The 13,458-nt window shown below is 34.0% G+C and overlaps 1 protein-coding gene across 20 annotated transcripts in view; it reads right to left on the bottom strand.

The window, feature by feature from the left end:
- Positions 1 to 2: 2 nt before the first annotated feature.
- Positions 3 to 13,458, bottom strand: part of IRAG1 (inositol 1,4,5-triphosphate receptor associated 1) — a 78,595-nt gene continuing 65,139 nt past the window's right edge. For 19 of the 20 annotated variants that reach the window (XM_062576061.1, XM_062576073.1, XM_062576070.1 and 16 more), the window contains 7 exons: positions 12,880 to 13,021; positions 12,173 to 12,222; positions 9,912 to 10,019; positions 8,692 to 8,759; positions 5,590 to 5,709; positions 4,570 to 4,701; positions 3 to 3,330 (listed from right to left, as the gene is read on the bottom strand). In XM_062576061.1, coding sequence (XP_062432045.1) covers positions 3,090 to 3,330; positions 4,570 to 4,701; positions 5,590 to 5,709; positions 8,692 to 8,759; positions 9,912 to 10,019; positions 12,173 to 12,222; positions 12,880 to 13,021 — 861 coding nt within the window. In that variant the 3' untranslated portion in view covers positions 3 to 3,089. The remainder of the gene's footprint in view (positions 3,331 to 4,569; positions 4,702 to 5,589; positions 5,710 to 8,691; positions 8,760 to 9,911; positions 10,020 to 12,172; positions 12,223 to 12,879; positions 13,022 to 13,458) is intronic. The other variant, XM_062576072.1, reaches the window with a different exon arrangement.

Genomic DNA, 13,458 nt, shown 5'->3' with positions numbered 1-13,458 from the left:
ACATGTAATAAAAATAACCCTTTGAGGTAGCAACAATGAAGACTTTGAAACCATACTTTTATTTCAAAACTCAAGTATGTGATACTATACAGTACAATACCAGCACACTTGTGCAAAATCTTACAATGTTACAAATTTAAATAAGATACATAAAAATAGTGCCCTTTTAAAATTCCTTTTACTAAAAATGTCCGTGCTGTGCAAGGAGAAACAATAAACATGTCATGTTAAAGCAGAAAAATAAATATTGCACCTCAAGAAAACTATTTCAGTGTTAATAGCATAAATAATAAAAACTATTTCTTGTTATCTGGTGTGATCTTTGAACACAGAAGAGTTTTTTTTTTTTTTTTTTTTTTTTTTCCCCACAGATAAAGCAAACTAATATCCAGCAGCTAAAACTACATTTTGAATGGTTTTTCAGCTCAACTTAATTTTCTTTCAGGAAAAAAACCTCAGGTGTTTCCATTAATTAACTGAAAAATGTAAGCAAAAGTATTTAATGTGCTGTTAATCACTGTGGTCCATTATTTTTAGTGGACATTTTGCTTACAGTAGGTATAAAAAGAACAACAATATATATATTTTTATAAACCATTTTATCTTCATCTTTTAATCCCCATTAAAATCCTTTGCCTTTTTCAGTCTATTGCCCATACCAGTTATAACTTTGTGGCTAACATACTTTAGATATGCAAGTAGTTCTGTTCAAAATGGTACAACTGCTTAAAGAAATTCTTCCTTCTGCACTAAGTCTACAAAAAGCCAGTGTGCTCAGCTGCAAGAAGAGGATGGAGAACCTGTCCAGATACTGACTTCACTATAATGTATGGCATGCTTAAATTCAAGCAGCCGAACAGTCCCATTGATAGTAATAAGATTCTTCACATGCTTAAAATAAGGTGTTGGACTCAGATCAATGTAGATGTGAATAAGAACAAATTAATTTGACTGCAGGCATTTTTAACTCTGTTTTTCTCAAGGCAGCCCAACATTTCCATGTGCTATAATTTTTGGCTTTGAGGATTCTGAATGTTCAGGAATCTTCATCTTTAATTTTTATTGCCTTATTAGGTTATCAACAATACACCGGAAGATTTGTAAGTCAAAGAAGCTGGTTCTAATAAAAAATTGTTCAAAGAGCCATTAAGACATTTTTAAAAATATTTAAGTATGTGACATGTCATAGTAGTTCTTTATATTTGACTATTCTAACTGAACCAAACAGATACCAGGTAATTTGCAAGAAACCCTCTTCTGTCTTATTCTTTACCAATTACAATTTTAGACCAAATGACACTTTCCCATCATCCTTTTTGAACTTCCTTAAACACTTTATTCCTCAAAAAATGTATTTTAGATAAAAAACAATCCCCCCAACTGCTTATAACATTTTTTTGAAACAGTGGTAGTTGTCTCCTATTTTTTCCTTTCTCCATATAAAAATCTTTTAAGACACATGTGGCTAAAGAAGCAACAAAATTCACCAGCAGGATATTTGTTACTAGTGCCAGACATATGAACTAAATTTCTGTCTGAGTTAGAAAACTGTTTTCTTTCCTAGTTAGCTTGAAGTTCTATGTTTACATCAAAAGTAAACAAGTGAATATTAACTGTACCTGAACTGTAATTACAGTACTTCATAACACCCTTATCCTTCAATTGGTAAACTGAAAATGCCAAAAGAATGCAAGATCCAAGAGTACAACCAAGTGTCACACTGATTTTCATACAGTGGCTAGATTCAAGTGTATAGCAATGGAAACACAAATGCAATTTATCTTCAATCAGAAGTGAGATTCAGCAGGTACATATGATAAACCTTAAGTGACATGCATTTTCATCTCTGTTTTAGGCATGAATTTTCAGATAATGGCTTCACTCTTTTAAAATTACTTATGTCTAAAGCTTTCAAGTTTTCACATTCTTCTGTAAGAAGTCTCAATTCCCAAATAGGCAGAATAATTGAAAAATTTGTCCAAAAGACTAATCTGGCATGATCTGCTACTTTAGTTTTGAAGGCATATCAGAATACCAACAAACTCTGCATCAGATTCTGAAAATGAACTACTACTAAGAACATGCAGTGACCCCTTTAAAGTCCTCATTGCTTTGTTGTTCTCATTCAGGTAGGCACCTGCAGGTTTTGGCTGTACACAGTACTATGTTCCTGCTGCAGATCTCAAAGGAAGCCTATATCCAGTATTAGCATAGGACAGAGTCCATTCAAAGTGGTAGCTTGCCAACCTTCCCATGTTCAAGACTGCCCATCTAATTTCCAGACAGTAATTACTTTTTCTTGAAATCACTAGTGACTCTGAGTGACATACACTGCATTGCTATTCACAGAAGTAGCAAAATTTGTTACAAAGTGTATCCCTTTGATATATCAGAAGTTCTCAGCTGCACTGGACAGTATCAGCTGTGCCACCTATACCTCATTTTAGCTTTTGCTGCACAGCCCATTCAAATAAAGAGGTGGTCCCATTCTTAAAGTATATCATAAAACATACCTGTGTTAATTTAAATAATTGTACAGATAATTTCTCTTATAAAATTACTGTATCAGCAATGCATTTGGTCTGATAATATACTTTTACTTTCCACAAAAGGTCTTCCATTTCTACCCAATAATTTTGAATAAGAAAATTAGACTTTTAAAACCCAAAGGACTTAAATGCTGTTAATACTTCAACAATAATCAATAAATTCTGGAAATACAAAGGTAAAGCAATTAATTCTGAAAATGTAGTTTTTGATTTTCTTCAAAATCGTAAGACAGACTTCAATATTCCTTTTAAATGTGTTGGTGGTTGCTGATTACTGCCACAACCTTATCATGACTCAATATTACTTTATTCCTCTCAATCACTTACAATTAGCAGGACAGACAGACAGAACTATTTATCAGATAGTCATTTTGGCAAGCTGTGTTCACAATGTATCTCCAAACCTGATGGTGTAGAGTAACTCACGTGTCTTAACAGATCACATTTAACAACCAGAAAGATGACTAAGCACTACCTTTAACAACTATGTTCTAGCATGTGAGCTTGCTTAGGTACCATAAATATGTGTTTGTTCCTTTATTATTCAGTGCGTTGCTCATGCTGAAATCCTGAGTTCCACCAGGAATACTGATGGGCAGCAGAACAGCTGGCCTTCCCTTCAGGTCCCTCTGATATTTCATCACAGGAGTTGTACGAATTGTAGATCCATAACACCACAGCAAAAATGATTACTGCAGCCACTACAAGCCATACCACATTCCAGTGTTTACACAGTTTGGGGTACAGTATATGTAAATAATTAATGATGACTTCAAGTCTGCTGTAAAATGAAAAAAAAATCTGTTATATACTAATCATATGCACATTTATTATCTTAAGCTTCTAAATTGAGGAATTTCATAGTTGTATGTTGCATCATCTTTCTTCCAAAAGAAGGTTTATCAGAGAGGAACCACACTGCTTTTTTCAAAAAGAGCTGTAGACTCAAACATGGGTGATATTTGCAAGATGTGTTAGAACAAAGGACAAATATCAAGCCATAAACTTGATTTCTATTTCTCTCATATGACGACAGGATAATCTCAGAACTTGGTAAGATTTAAAATTCTGCCTAGTTCATAGCTTGCTCAATTAAACTAACTAGAAACAAAACATTTCCTAGCCTAGAGTTTCATGACTGGCAGTGAGATGGCCATCCTTCTGAACATGGCTTGAATCTCAAATTAACAGAAATTTATAATCACAGTAAGCTGGGAATGAGTCCCTTAGAATCAGGTTCTTTGGCTAGTCTTCAATTTCTCTGCAACGTAGAAGTCTCTGCTTTTAAAATGCAGGACATTGAAAGTATATGGAGAATAGAGAAAAGAGAGCCACCAAAGAAACTCCAATAACCTTAAGAAAAGCTGAACATTTCAGAAAAGTTTATCAGTTGGATGATGATAAGCAGGGGATTCAAAAATCTCCACACCAGAGGAAGAGCACTGGATACAGATGAACATCTTAAATACATCCTTCTGTGGAAAGTCAGGGTATTTTAACTCCAGCACAATGCTTTTCTACAGCATCTATACAGTTTCTAGGGGCCAGAGGCCAGAGGCCCCTAGAGGGAACAGGCACCTGCCTATGCAAGTAGAAGTGCAAGCTGAGGAATTCCTGTTAATCTGCATTCACCTCATAGATACATTGAAAGACTCATCTCTGAATAGAATTAAAACTTCCATAAGACAATGCATGCCCACTGGGAGATACACTTTCGCATTTAAAAACTTCTGTAGAATATATTTTACCTCAAATCAAAAAAAGAACCCCACCAAGATAAAGCACGTTGATGTACAAATGTCAACATATTATTTCAACCGAAAATACCAAAATAAAAGGCTTTGCACTTTGCAACTATATTTTCTTGGAAGCTATCTTTTCATGAAAGTATGATTATTTCAAATCTGCTTTCCTAGATTTGAAGAAAATATGAAGATAACAGAACAAAAGACTTGGTTGGGTACCTCAAACAGGGAAAAAGATCAGCCCTTCTTGTAGACATACTATGCCACTGCCTCACCTGCTTTCCAGGTTTTTTATCTCATCTTCATTTTCACTTTCTTCATGCTCATCATGACTTTCTTTTAGTGTCTCTTCATCTTCTTCCTTCAGTTCCTGAAGTTCTTTAGTTTTCTTCAAGCCTTCCTGATAGCTTTAACATGCAAAGCATTTTTGTTAGTCTCATATGCTGTATATGTCATATGCCACATGTTTATTACATGAAGTAAAACATAAGTACCAGAGATGTTGCAACACTTTGAGGAACAAAGAAAATTAGCTAGAGGCCATGAATATGCCCACAGAAACATAGGATTACACTAGCTCTGTTACTGAATCTATCCTCTTGCAAAAGAAAGAGAGGTTACAGTTCTCAGTGGAACACAATTTCTGAGTATTGTAAAGGAGGACTTTTTTGCTTGCTTTGTTTTTTAATTCTGTTGAATACTTTCTTTTTTCCCCAAAGAATAAATACAAATCAATGCTAAAGATAGATGACTTGTTGGTTTCTGCAGCATGAGACTAAAACTTTTGTCCCATTCTTCACATAGTACAAAATTCTTTGCTTGGCATTTGGAAACGGATAGACCCCCAAACTGTTAATTACTTCAAACCCTGCTGTCCAAATCGCTTTGCCACACACAACCCATGATTTTACTGCAAAAGTTAATGTCTACTCTTTATTCATCTCCATCTTTATCCATGCACACTTTTCAGAATCAATGTTTCAGGAAGTTGTTTTGGATTATCTTATCATGAAGCTGAATATTATTGACATAATAACTTCCACTCAACTCAGTCTCTGGTATAACTTCTCTCCAATAGTTTGACTAACATTAATAAAGGATGAAAGTGAATTGCTATAAATACAATGAATGATGCTCAGTGAAGAAAGTCTCCACATTGCTCCAATTATGGTCATGTTCTTGGAACTAGTATCAATTATATCACTCATTTTATGTTAAAAATTAGGTTCTTAAAAACATAAGTTTTCAGCTGCTAAAATATACTTACAGATTTAGATCACTTAAGATATTCTCACCCTTTGTTATATGCTTCCTCCTCTATCTTGGCTTTTGTTTCAGGATTGATCTCTTCCAATCCAGTGTGGGTCAACACAGAAGTAGAGTTTTCACAGTCAGGCTCTCCATTAGACTTTCCACTGCCAAGACAAAAGAAACAAAGAGTGAAAATAACACCACTGAAATGTATTTTATTTGGAGTATGCTACCGAACAACAACAATTAATGCGACTCTTGATCCTTTAATAATCAATCCAAATGTATCTCTGAGGGGAAAAAAATCTTTTTTTCTGTGTTGGAGAAATGTCTTGTAAAAGAAAAAAAAATTGTAAGCAGCATTTAAGTTTCAAAATGCTATAATTTTAGAACAGCAAATAATAGGTCTTTAAGGTATTAAAGAGCTTGCATTTTTGTTTCCTTTTTTAATAAAAAAGGGAAAGAAAAAAGCATTTGTTTTCTGACTTATCCATAGTATTTATTTGCTATTCTATAAGGTATTTCCTCCTGGAGCTTTCCAGAAAACCTCCAAGAAATTGTAGCTTGCTATGTCAAAGGAAAAAAAATAACAGAAATAATACCAAATATTAATTTAATAACACATTTTTCTCATTTGCCTTTTAAGTACTTTTTCCTACTGACTTTATAAACTGAACCAATGCACAGATAAAAATAACAAAATAAATAGTAAAATAATGAAATAGATGATAAAATACATAAAATACATATACAGCTTCTGTCACTAGAACATTTCCTGAGTAAAAGCTTTGAGTGTCTAGCTTAAAGATAAGCCATTCAATATTGCTTTAAAGGAACATAACCATGATAAAAAATATTCCTCCCTTTCTGTAGCAATTTACTCACCCTTATTCATTTAATTCTTGGTCTTAGAGTTTAAGTCATTCAGACATAGCTGTTAGTAAATCTCACAAAGTCAAGGTTTAATAAGCTCAACCATGGATCCCATTCCAACTTCTAGAACATAACTTTTTGTAGGCCTTATCCTTCTGGCACTAAAATCAATGGGAGAATAACTCATCTTGATTGATATAATCAATTGATTTTCTCAGAAGAAATCAGATTGACTTGACAGTAGTCACCTTATGGTTTCCTTAATTTCATTTCTACTTTAAACACACTATAAGCATAAGCTCAAACTTCTTAAACATACACAACACGGCTGAACAACTGTGTAATTTTACAGTACAATAGCAGCTGGCCATGCATACATATTTATGGTCAAAGTTTAATTTCTACTCCTGTTACATAACATGTATATGTATATTTTTAAGAACCAGTAAGAAATGCTAATAAGTTTTCATTTTTTTGCAGAATTTCTGTACAAAAGCTGGTTCAAATCTTGCAGAGTTTTAATGAATTGCAACAACTAGTGGCAATGCTTTTTATCATCGCTTATAGTTTTTGATTTATAGTCCTTGATTTCCCAATTGTCACATTTCATTCTTGAAGAACCATAAAGGCAAAACAAAGCCATAAAATAAATTTCATTCTGTCCCAACATTTGACCTAAAATATGTGAAAATTAATGACCTTTTCTCAAGATCTACATATATTAAAGCTTTTAATTTGCATAATGTTTAAAACATCTGAACAAACTTTAATCTAAATTAATATTGCAGGTATTTCTACTGAGATATTGTACGCAATTTAAACTACCAACATAATTTAAAAATTTTAATTTTTAGTAAGTTTTATTTCTGAAACATTAGCAAGTAACCTTCTTAGAATGTGCAAAACTTCCTAAAAGAGGTAAGTATTTGAAAAGATGCTTATCAATTTTTTATTTTTGCTTTCTTTGGTGTTTGCACATACAAATAAAGTACATAAACATAAGGGTTTGCAAATATAAACAGAACTAGTATCCTGTTTACAAAGATCTTGTAGAACAACTTGAGTATGCCTTCAGTTCTCATCCCAGTTCATATGTTTTCATATCATTCACCTTTGCCTTCTGTTACTACATGGGCTTTACATTTGTCATTAATGAACTGAGAAGCAGTAATGTGCAAACTGCAGATATACAATATATTTCTTATTCGAGTACTTTATATATTTTCGGGGTTCATAAATGCAAGAAGTTTGATAATATTAAATTACATTCCTACATGAATTTCAACTGTCAAACTTAAGTTTCCTCCAGAAATCTGTAGATGCAGTGCCTTCCAGCAGAGCAGTTCTCTGCTTTCCTTGCTCATATAACTATTATTTTTTTTCCAAAAGCAGTACTAAGGGCAAATGTTCTGATGAAAAATCTTGCAATTCATAGGTTCTAGAAAGACACAGATGCAGAGGTTTTGGCTTGTTTACCAGCCTGAAAAAAAATCCCCTTTCATATCTCTATTCTTTTTTTCACTCTTAAAATGTAAACTTTTTAGGTTGGTATAACAAAAGTCACAAATTTAATGCATTAATTTAGCTGAATATTTAGTTCATTTTAGAGTGAAGAAAAAATAATGATTCCTCAATTTAGTCATTGTTTTCACTTCTATAAAAATTCGGATGATCTACCATTACAGGAAATTACATTTCTGAAGTACATATTGTTATTTATACAAATTTCAAAACCTAAATGTGATGGGATATCATGCTATTTCAAAATATAATTCTTACCAACTAGCCACATGTTGAAAAGGCAAGGGCAGAGCACAACTTCCATTACTGGAATAGTCAACTTTAGGAAAATGTAGACCCAGGGTTGCTCATGGCCAACTTTAGAAAAAACATTAAATTATTCTGAGAAATACAAAAAAATCCACATGCATTGTAAGTAATACTCTTAATTCTGACAAGTTCTGAAGGTAGGCCTAGTCAAGTGTGTAAATGTATAGCCATCTGCTGCATTTGTTGCTTCATGAGTTGTACTGATTGTTTGATCATAGCAGGCTCAATTTAGTTTGAGATAGTTTGCAAATTCTTTGAACATGAAAAGAATAGTATGATTGTTACGTAGTAAAATAGTTACCAGATCTTGAATCAGCATAAGTCCATATTGCATCACTGACTTCAATACCTCACACTTTCGTATAACTCCCTCATAGAAACAGTGACATTTTCATCTTACATTAGGATTTAATAAGTATTGAAAAGATCTAGAGAAAACTCACTTCTCTAGAAGTGCTGGCAGAATAGGAGTAGATGTTAGATTGCTCCTTCCATTATTAGGTGATTCTGGCTGTAAATTGAAAGACAGTAACAAAAGTTACATCCATGAACTAGTTTTGAACGAGTCTTCAGTAAAATGGCAAAGTCAATATGCTTCTTAGTTTTTTTTTTCTCACACCCATCAGTAAGATATCTTTAAAAAAGCTTCCATCTTACTCCCTCTATCCATAGTAAACAATGGTTTTGAAAACTCAAAATAACTTTGTGACATTGCTGTGCCTGTCTACTGCACTTATTTTCTCCAAGTACCTAATCTCTTTAGTCTTCATATATTGATCATTGGACTGTAAAGTATTTCTTCTCTCTGTATTATCATAGGAAGATTAATTTATTAGCTGAATTTTCAATGGAAAAATTTAAACAAAAATAAATGAATTTTCTTTACTTGGCTCCTGAAACAATTGCCCCAAGCACATAACTAAACTTTACAGACTGTTTTTTTTTCTTCAAACTAAAATGGATTTAGCTTGTCAGCAAAACCTCTCATTTAAATAGCTCTAAATCTGAAATAGAAAACTGACAGATTTTTAGGGTATGTGCCACCTCAGTTCATCTTTGAAAGTTTCTTATCCCCAGCAGTTTTCCTGCAAAGAACTTATATAGATTTATTAGGTCCAGATTGGATTCTCATTTAACTTATTAAAACTTTATAAAACAAAAATCAAGATAGAGTCTGATAACTCCATTAATCCCAGATCATCATAGAAGTTCTAAAGTTGCAGCACACACATTTCTATAGGTTAATTACATGCTTTTCTATTTGGTGGACTTTGTGATGATGACTAGAAACTGCCACGTGACCGAAGCAGTCCAATCATCTATGGATTCCAGGTTAAATTTTTCTTTTTGTCTGCACAACTATTTTTACTTCTACTTCCCAGTACTTCACCACAAATTAAAAGGCAAACTGCCACACCTTATGTCTAATGCCTCTGAACCAACAGAAGGCCATAGTTAGCTCTAAATCTGAAAGTGATCATTTTATGGGGATAAATTCTGAACGCGTATGTCCTTATACAACAAGAATTACCTTTGACCATCCCCCTCTCCTGGACAAACTGTATCAACGAAAGGGCATACATTTTTCAGAAATGATGGCTTGGCCCTATGTGAAAGGATTTTAGACAAAAGATAATATCTTTAAATTGTGGGTTTTACTTACCAGGGCTGACATTGAAGGTATAGGTGAAGCTGTTGGTGACTGACCAGGAATGTTTAAGGAGTTAAATTTAGGAACAACAGCAACACTGACTCTCCTCCGAGGCATATTCTGTGATAAACAACATTTTTTTTTCTATCATAAAACAAAGTAGGCTGAAGAACTATCCTACAAGTTAATAGGTGTGGCAAAGATGCAGGTTAATGTCAGCGTGAATCTCTTGTGAGAAAAGAGAGTTGAGAGCAAAATTAAGGTAAAGGACTGTTAGTGCTGTGGTCTTCTCCCCAAACTTCCTTCCTATAGTACTGCCTGGTATGGCATGTGCTTAGTGAGAAATGTGTGGTTGTACAGGGATAAAACTCTTATTCTTCTCCACACAGAAAGCCCAATAGTGCAAGTCACACAACAGATACGTTCCGAATTGATATAAGCTATTATCTTTGGTTAAGCCAGACGTGCAATCATCCTAGGAAAGATGCTAGAGTCACAGTGTCAGGAAATAATGAAGTTGTACATGAAACTCTTCTCTTGCTATTTACCCATTATGATATATTCATTAATTATTTAACTACGCATTATTACTTACAGAAACAAAAACATTTGTTCCCTCCCCAAAAGAATAGAGCCTTCTCCCCCACCCTGGAGTTTTTAGATACCTATCTAGCATCACGTGACACTGCTCACATTTTCCAAAGGCAATGAAAATCCTTTGTTTGATAAACAAATGTTAGTTTTACACAATATATTATAGCTCAAGAATAGACCAAATAAGCTTTTGCTGTTATTAGGTAAGAAGCGAAATACCTCATCCTATGAAATACACCTAATGGAATCTGTGATTCCCATTGACTAAAAAAACAAGCACAGGTAGCACCTAACAGTTTCATCTTATTGCATATCCAAACATTGCTAGTTTTCTGCTCTGACATGGATAAGGAATCCCAGATTTACAGATATAGGATATCTAGAAGTGGCCACCTACCCATCATCCTAGTTCTAGGCAGGACCTACTCTACCTATTCATGTATGACAAGTTCATCTAATGTGCTCCTGAAAAATGACACTGGAGAATCTGCAGTCTTGTTAGGCAGTCTATTCTAATGTTTTATTAGACTGTAGGCAAAACTTTCTAACAGTAAGAACCTAAATCTTGCTGCAGTTTAAGATTTCATAAATTGCCTAGTCACAGGATCATGGAGAACAATTAATTCCTCTCTAGCATTTTTGATATGTCTGAAGACTTATGTTTTCTGCATTCTTTAGAGTAAACAGCCTCAGTTCTTTCCATCCTTCCCCATTCGTCATTTCTCTGATCTCCAGTTATCCTCATGCATCTCTTCTGGCCTCTTTCCAAATAGTCCAAATCATTTTTGAAATGTGATGCCCAAAACTGAATCGTGAACTCCCTTGAAGCTAAATCAGTGGTGAAAAAAGCAGAATAGTTAATTCCTGCATTGAGCAGATAATAATCCTATTTATTTACTGGAATATATAATTGGATTTTTTTTCAATAGCATGAAATTGTCGATTATTTTAAGCCTCTAATGCATTACATGGATCCTTTCCTGCCAAACTGATACCTAGCCAGCTGATTTCCATCTTACGTTTGGGCAGTGTGTGATGTTGAGACTTACCATTGCCCTTGTTCAATTCTTTCCTTTTTTGGGGATCACTATTACAACTTATATGGATTATTCTGAAACCCAGTCTTGCCTTCAGCATGCTCTGTGCTCTAACTCTTTCAATACAGCACTCAGAGGTGGTAGGAATAAACTAAAGTATTACAAACCAAAGGAGCAAAAACATGAAAAGAAATGCTAGGGGGAATAATACCTCTGACCACCAAATTTCATAATGGTCAAATTATGACTTGAGTCTCTCAGATCACTGGTTATTTTAGGAAGCTGTATAATAAGCTAATAACATAGTAAGGTTTATATCCAATAGCCAGCTTCTGTAAAACCTCACAGAAGAACTAGAGCAAGCACAGAACCTAAGCCTTTCCCAGCAGCACAGGTATGTGGCCTGGGATACAATTATTCTTAAATACGTAAGTCCCTTAATTATTTAAAATTCCACAGCAAGCATTATCATTATTGCATACAGTCATTCTTAAACAAGTATCCAAGATTTGCACTGAATTACATGAACAATACTGAGAATTTACCAGGACTATGTTTTAACAATGTCTATAAAATTGAATGTGTATAGACAAAGAAATTTCACTACAAAGAATATTCACTTGATTTTGTTTCCCTTTTTACCTTTCCAACAGTAAGGGACATGGATCTAGATGAACGAGGTACTCCATCTTCTGCATAGAAAATAGTAGATAAATAACAGTCTTAGACTATATGATTATCTATAAATAGTATTAATAGAGCTCTTGCTTATATTTCAAACTAAGACATACTGTATTTATACAAGTTCTATAGTGACTGTGCATTTATCTGTTATACAGTTCAGGCCTCAATTACATCTGCAGAAAATTGTAGCAACTGCACCAAGTGGAACTATTACTATCTTTCCTGAGATCAGAGACTAGTCTACTATTTGCCTCCATAAGCAAGTTTCTCCAAAAGAAAAATACTGATACTTCAGTTTCCACCAACCTATAAAAGGCTGTAAAAGATTTTCATTTTTTAATAATAAAATTTGGCAGAATCTGTCTCTCAGAGGTAGAGGTACACAAAAAAAAAGCATAAGCTGCGCATATATACAAGAGTCCAAAACAAATGTTTTTGGATCCTATCAGAAACTGGTAAGTGATGATGATTTTAAATTATTGTATGAGCATTAACTATGGCTTGAAAATATGAAATATTTTAGCTGTTACAACTATAAATTTTGGAAATCTACTTCTGTAGAACAGAACTTGAACAGATTCATGATACTTTTCGTGATAAACAGCTCTAGACACCTCTCTGTCCAGAGAGAAGACAAACCCTTGAATTTTTATTTTATTTTTTACCGGAGGCACCATAGCTTCTGCTAGAATTCTGATTGGCAAGTTTCTTAAACTCCATTAGCTCAGCATGATCCTTTTCATATGTTCTTTTCAGATTTTCCACATACTGCATCATTACTTCTGTTGCCTTTGACATACGCTTCTCCTAAGCAAGAAAAGAGAGGGGAACACTCAGGCAATCTCTACACTTCTCAAACAAATCATATGCCTCTCCATCTATGTTCTCTGCCAGGATCAAATCTGCAATAGTCGTTCATAAAGAAATATTGGTACCTCCAAAACCAAAAATTTCTAAGTATTCAGAACACATGCAATAATATATATATCCAGAGAATATCACCACTTATACTGCTGTATGTTATCTGTCTGTGTGCCTGTTATGCAGCAAATGGGCACTTGTTTTTGAACTCTCAAAGGTCTCAATCACTGGCATCAGCCTACTTATTTCAGTGGATAGCAGCAAGAATTTGGGGAGGGTATTGCTGTGTTCTCATTTATACTTCCTCTGTTCTTATACTTTTTACAGTTGTCTGACATAAGCTATTGCCAAAGGCAAGTTACTGAACTAGATGAGCTTTTTGA

Source organism: Rhea pennata, chromosome 5 (genome assembly GCF_028389875.1).
Source record: "Rhea pennata isolate bPtePen1 chromosome 5, bPtePen1.pri, whole genome shotgun sequence".
In the NCBI taxonomy this organism is placed as follows: Eukaryota; Metazoa; Chordata; class Aves; order Rheiformes; family Rheidae; genus Rhea; species Rhea pennata.
The sequence above is the reverse complement of the archived record's forward strand: the minus strand, read 5'-3'. Positions and strand labels throughout refer to the sequence as shown.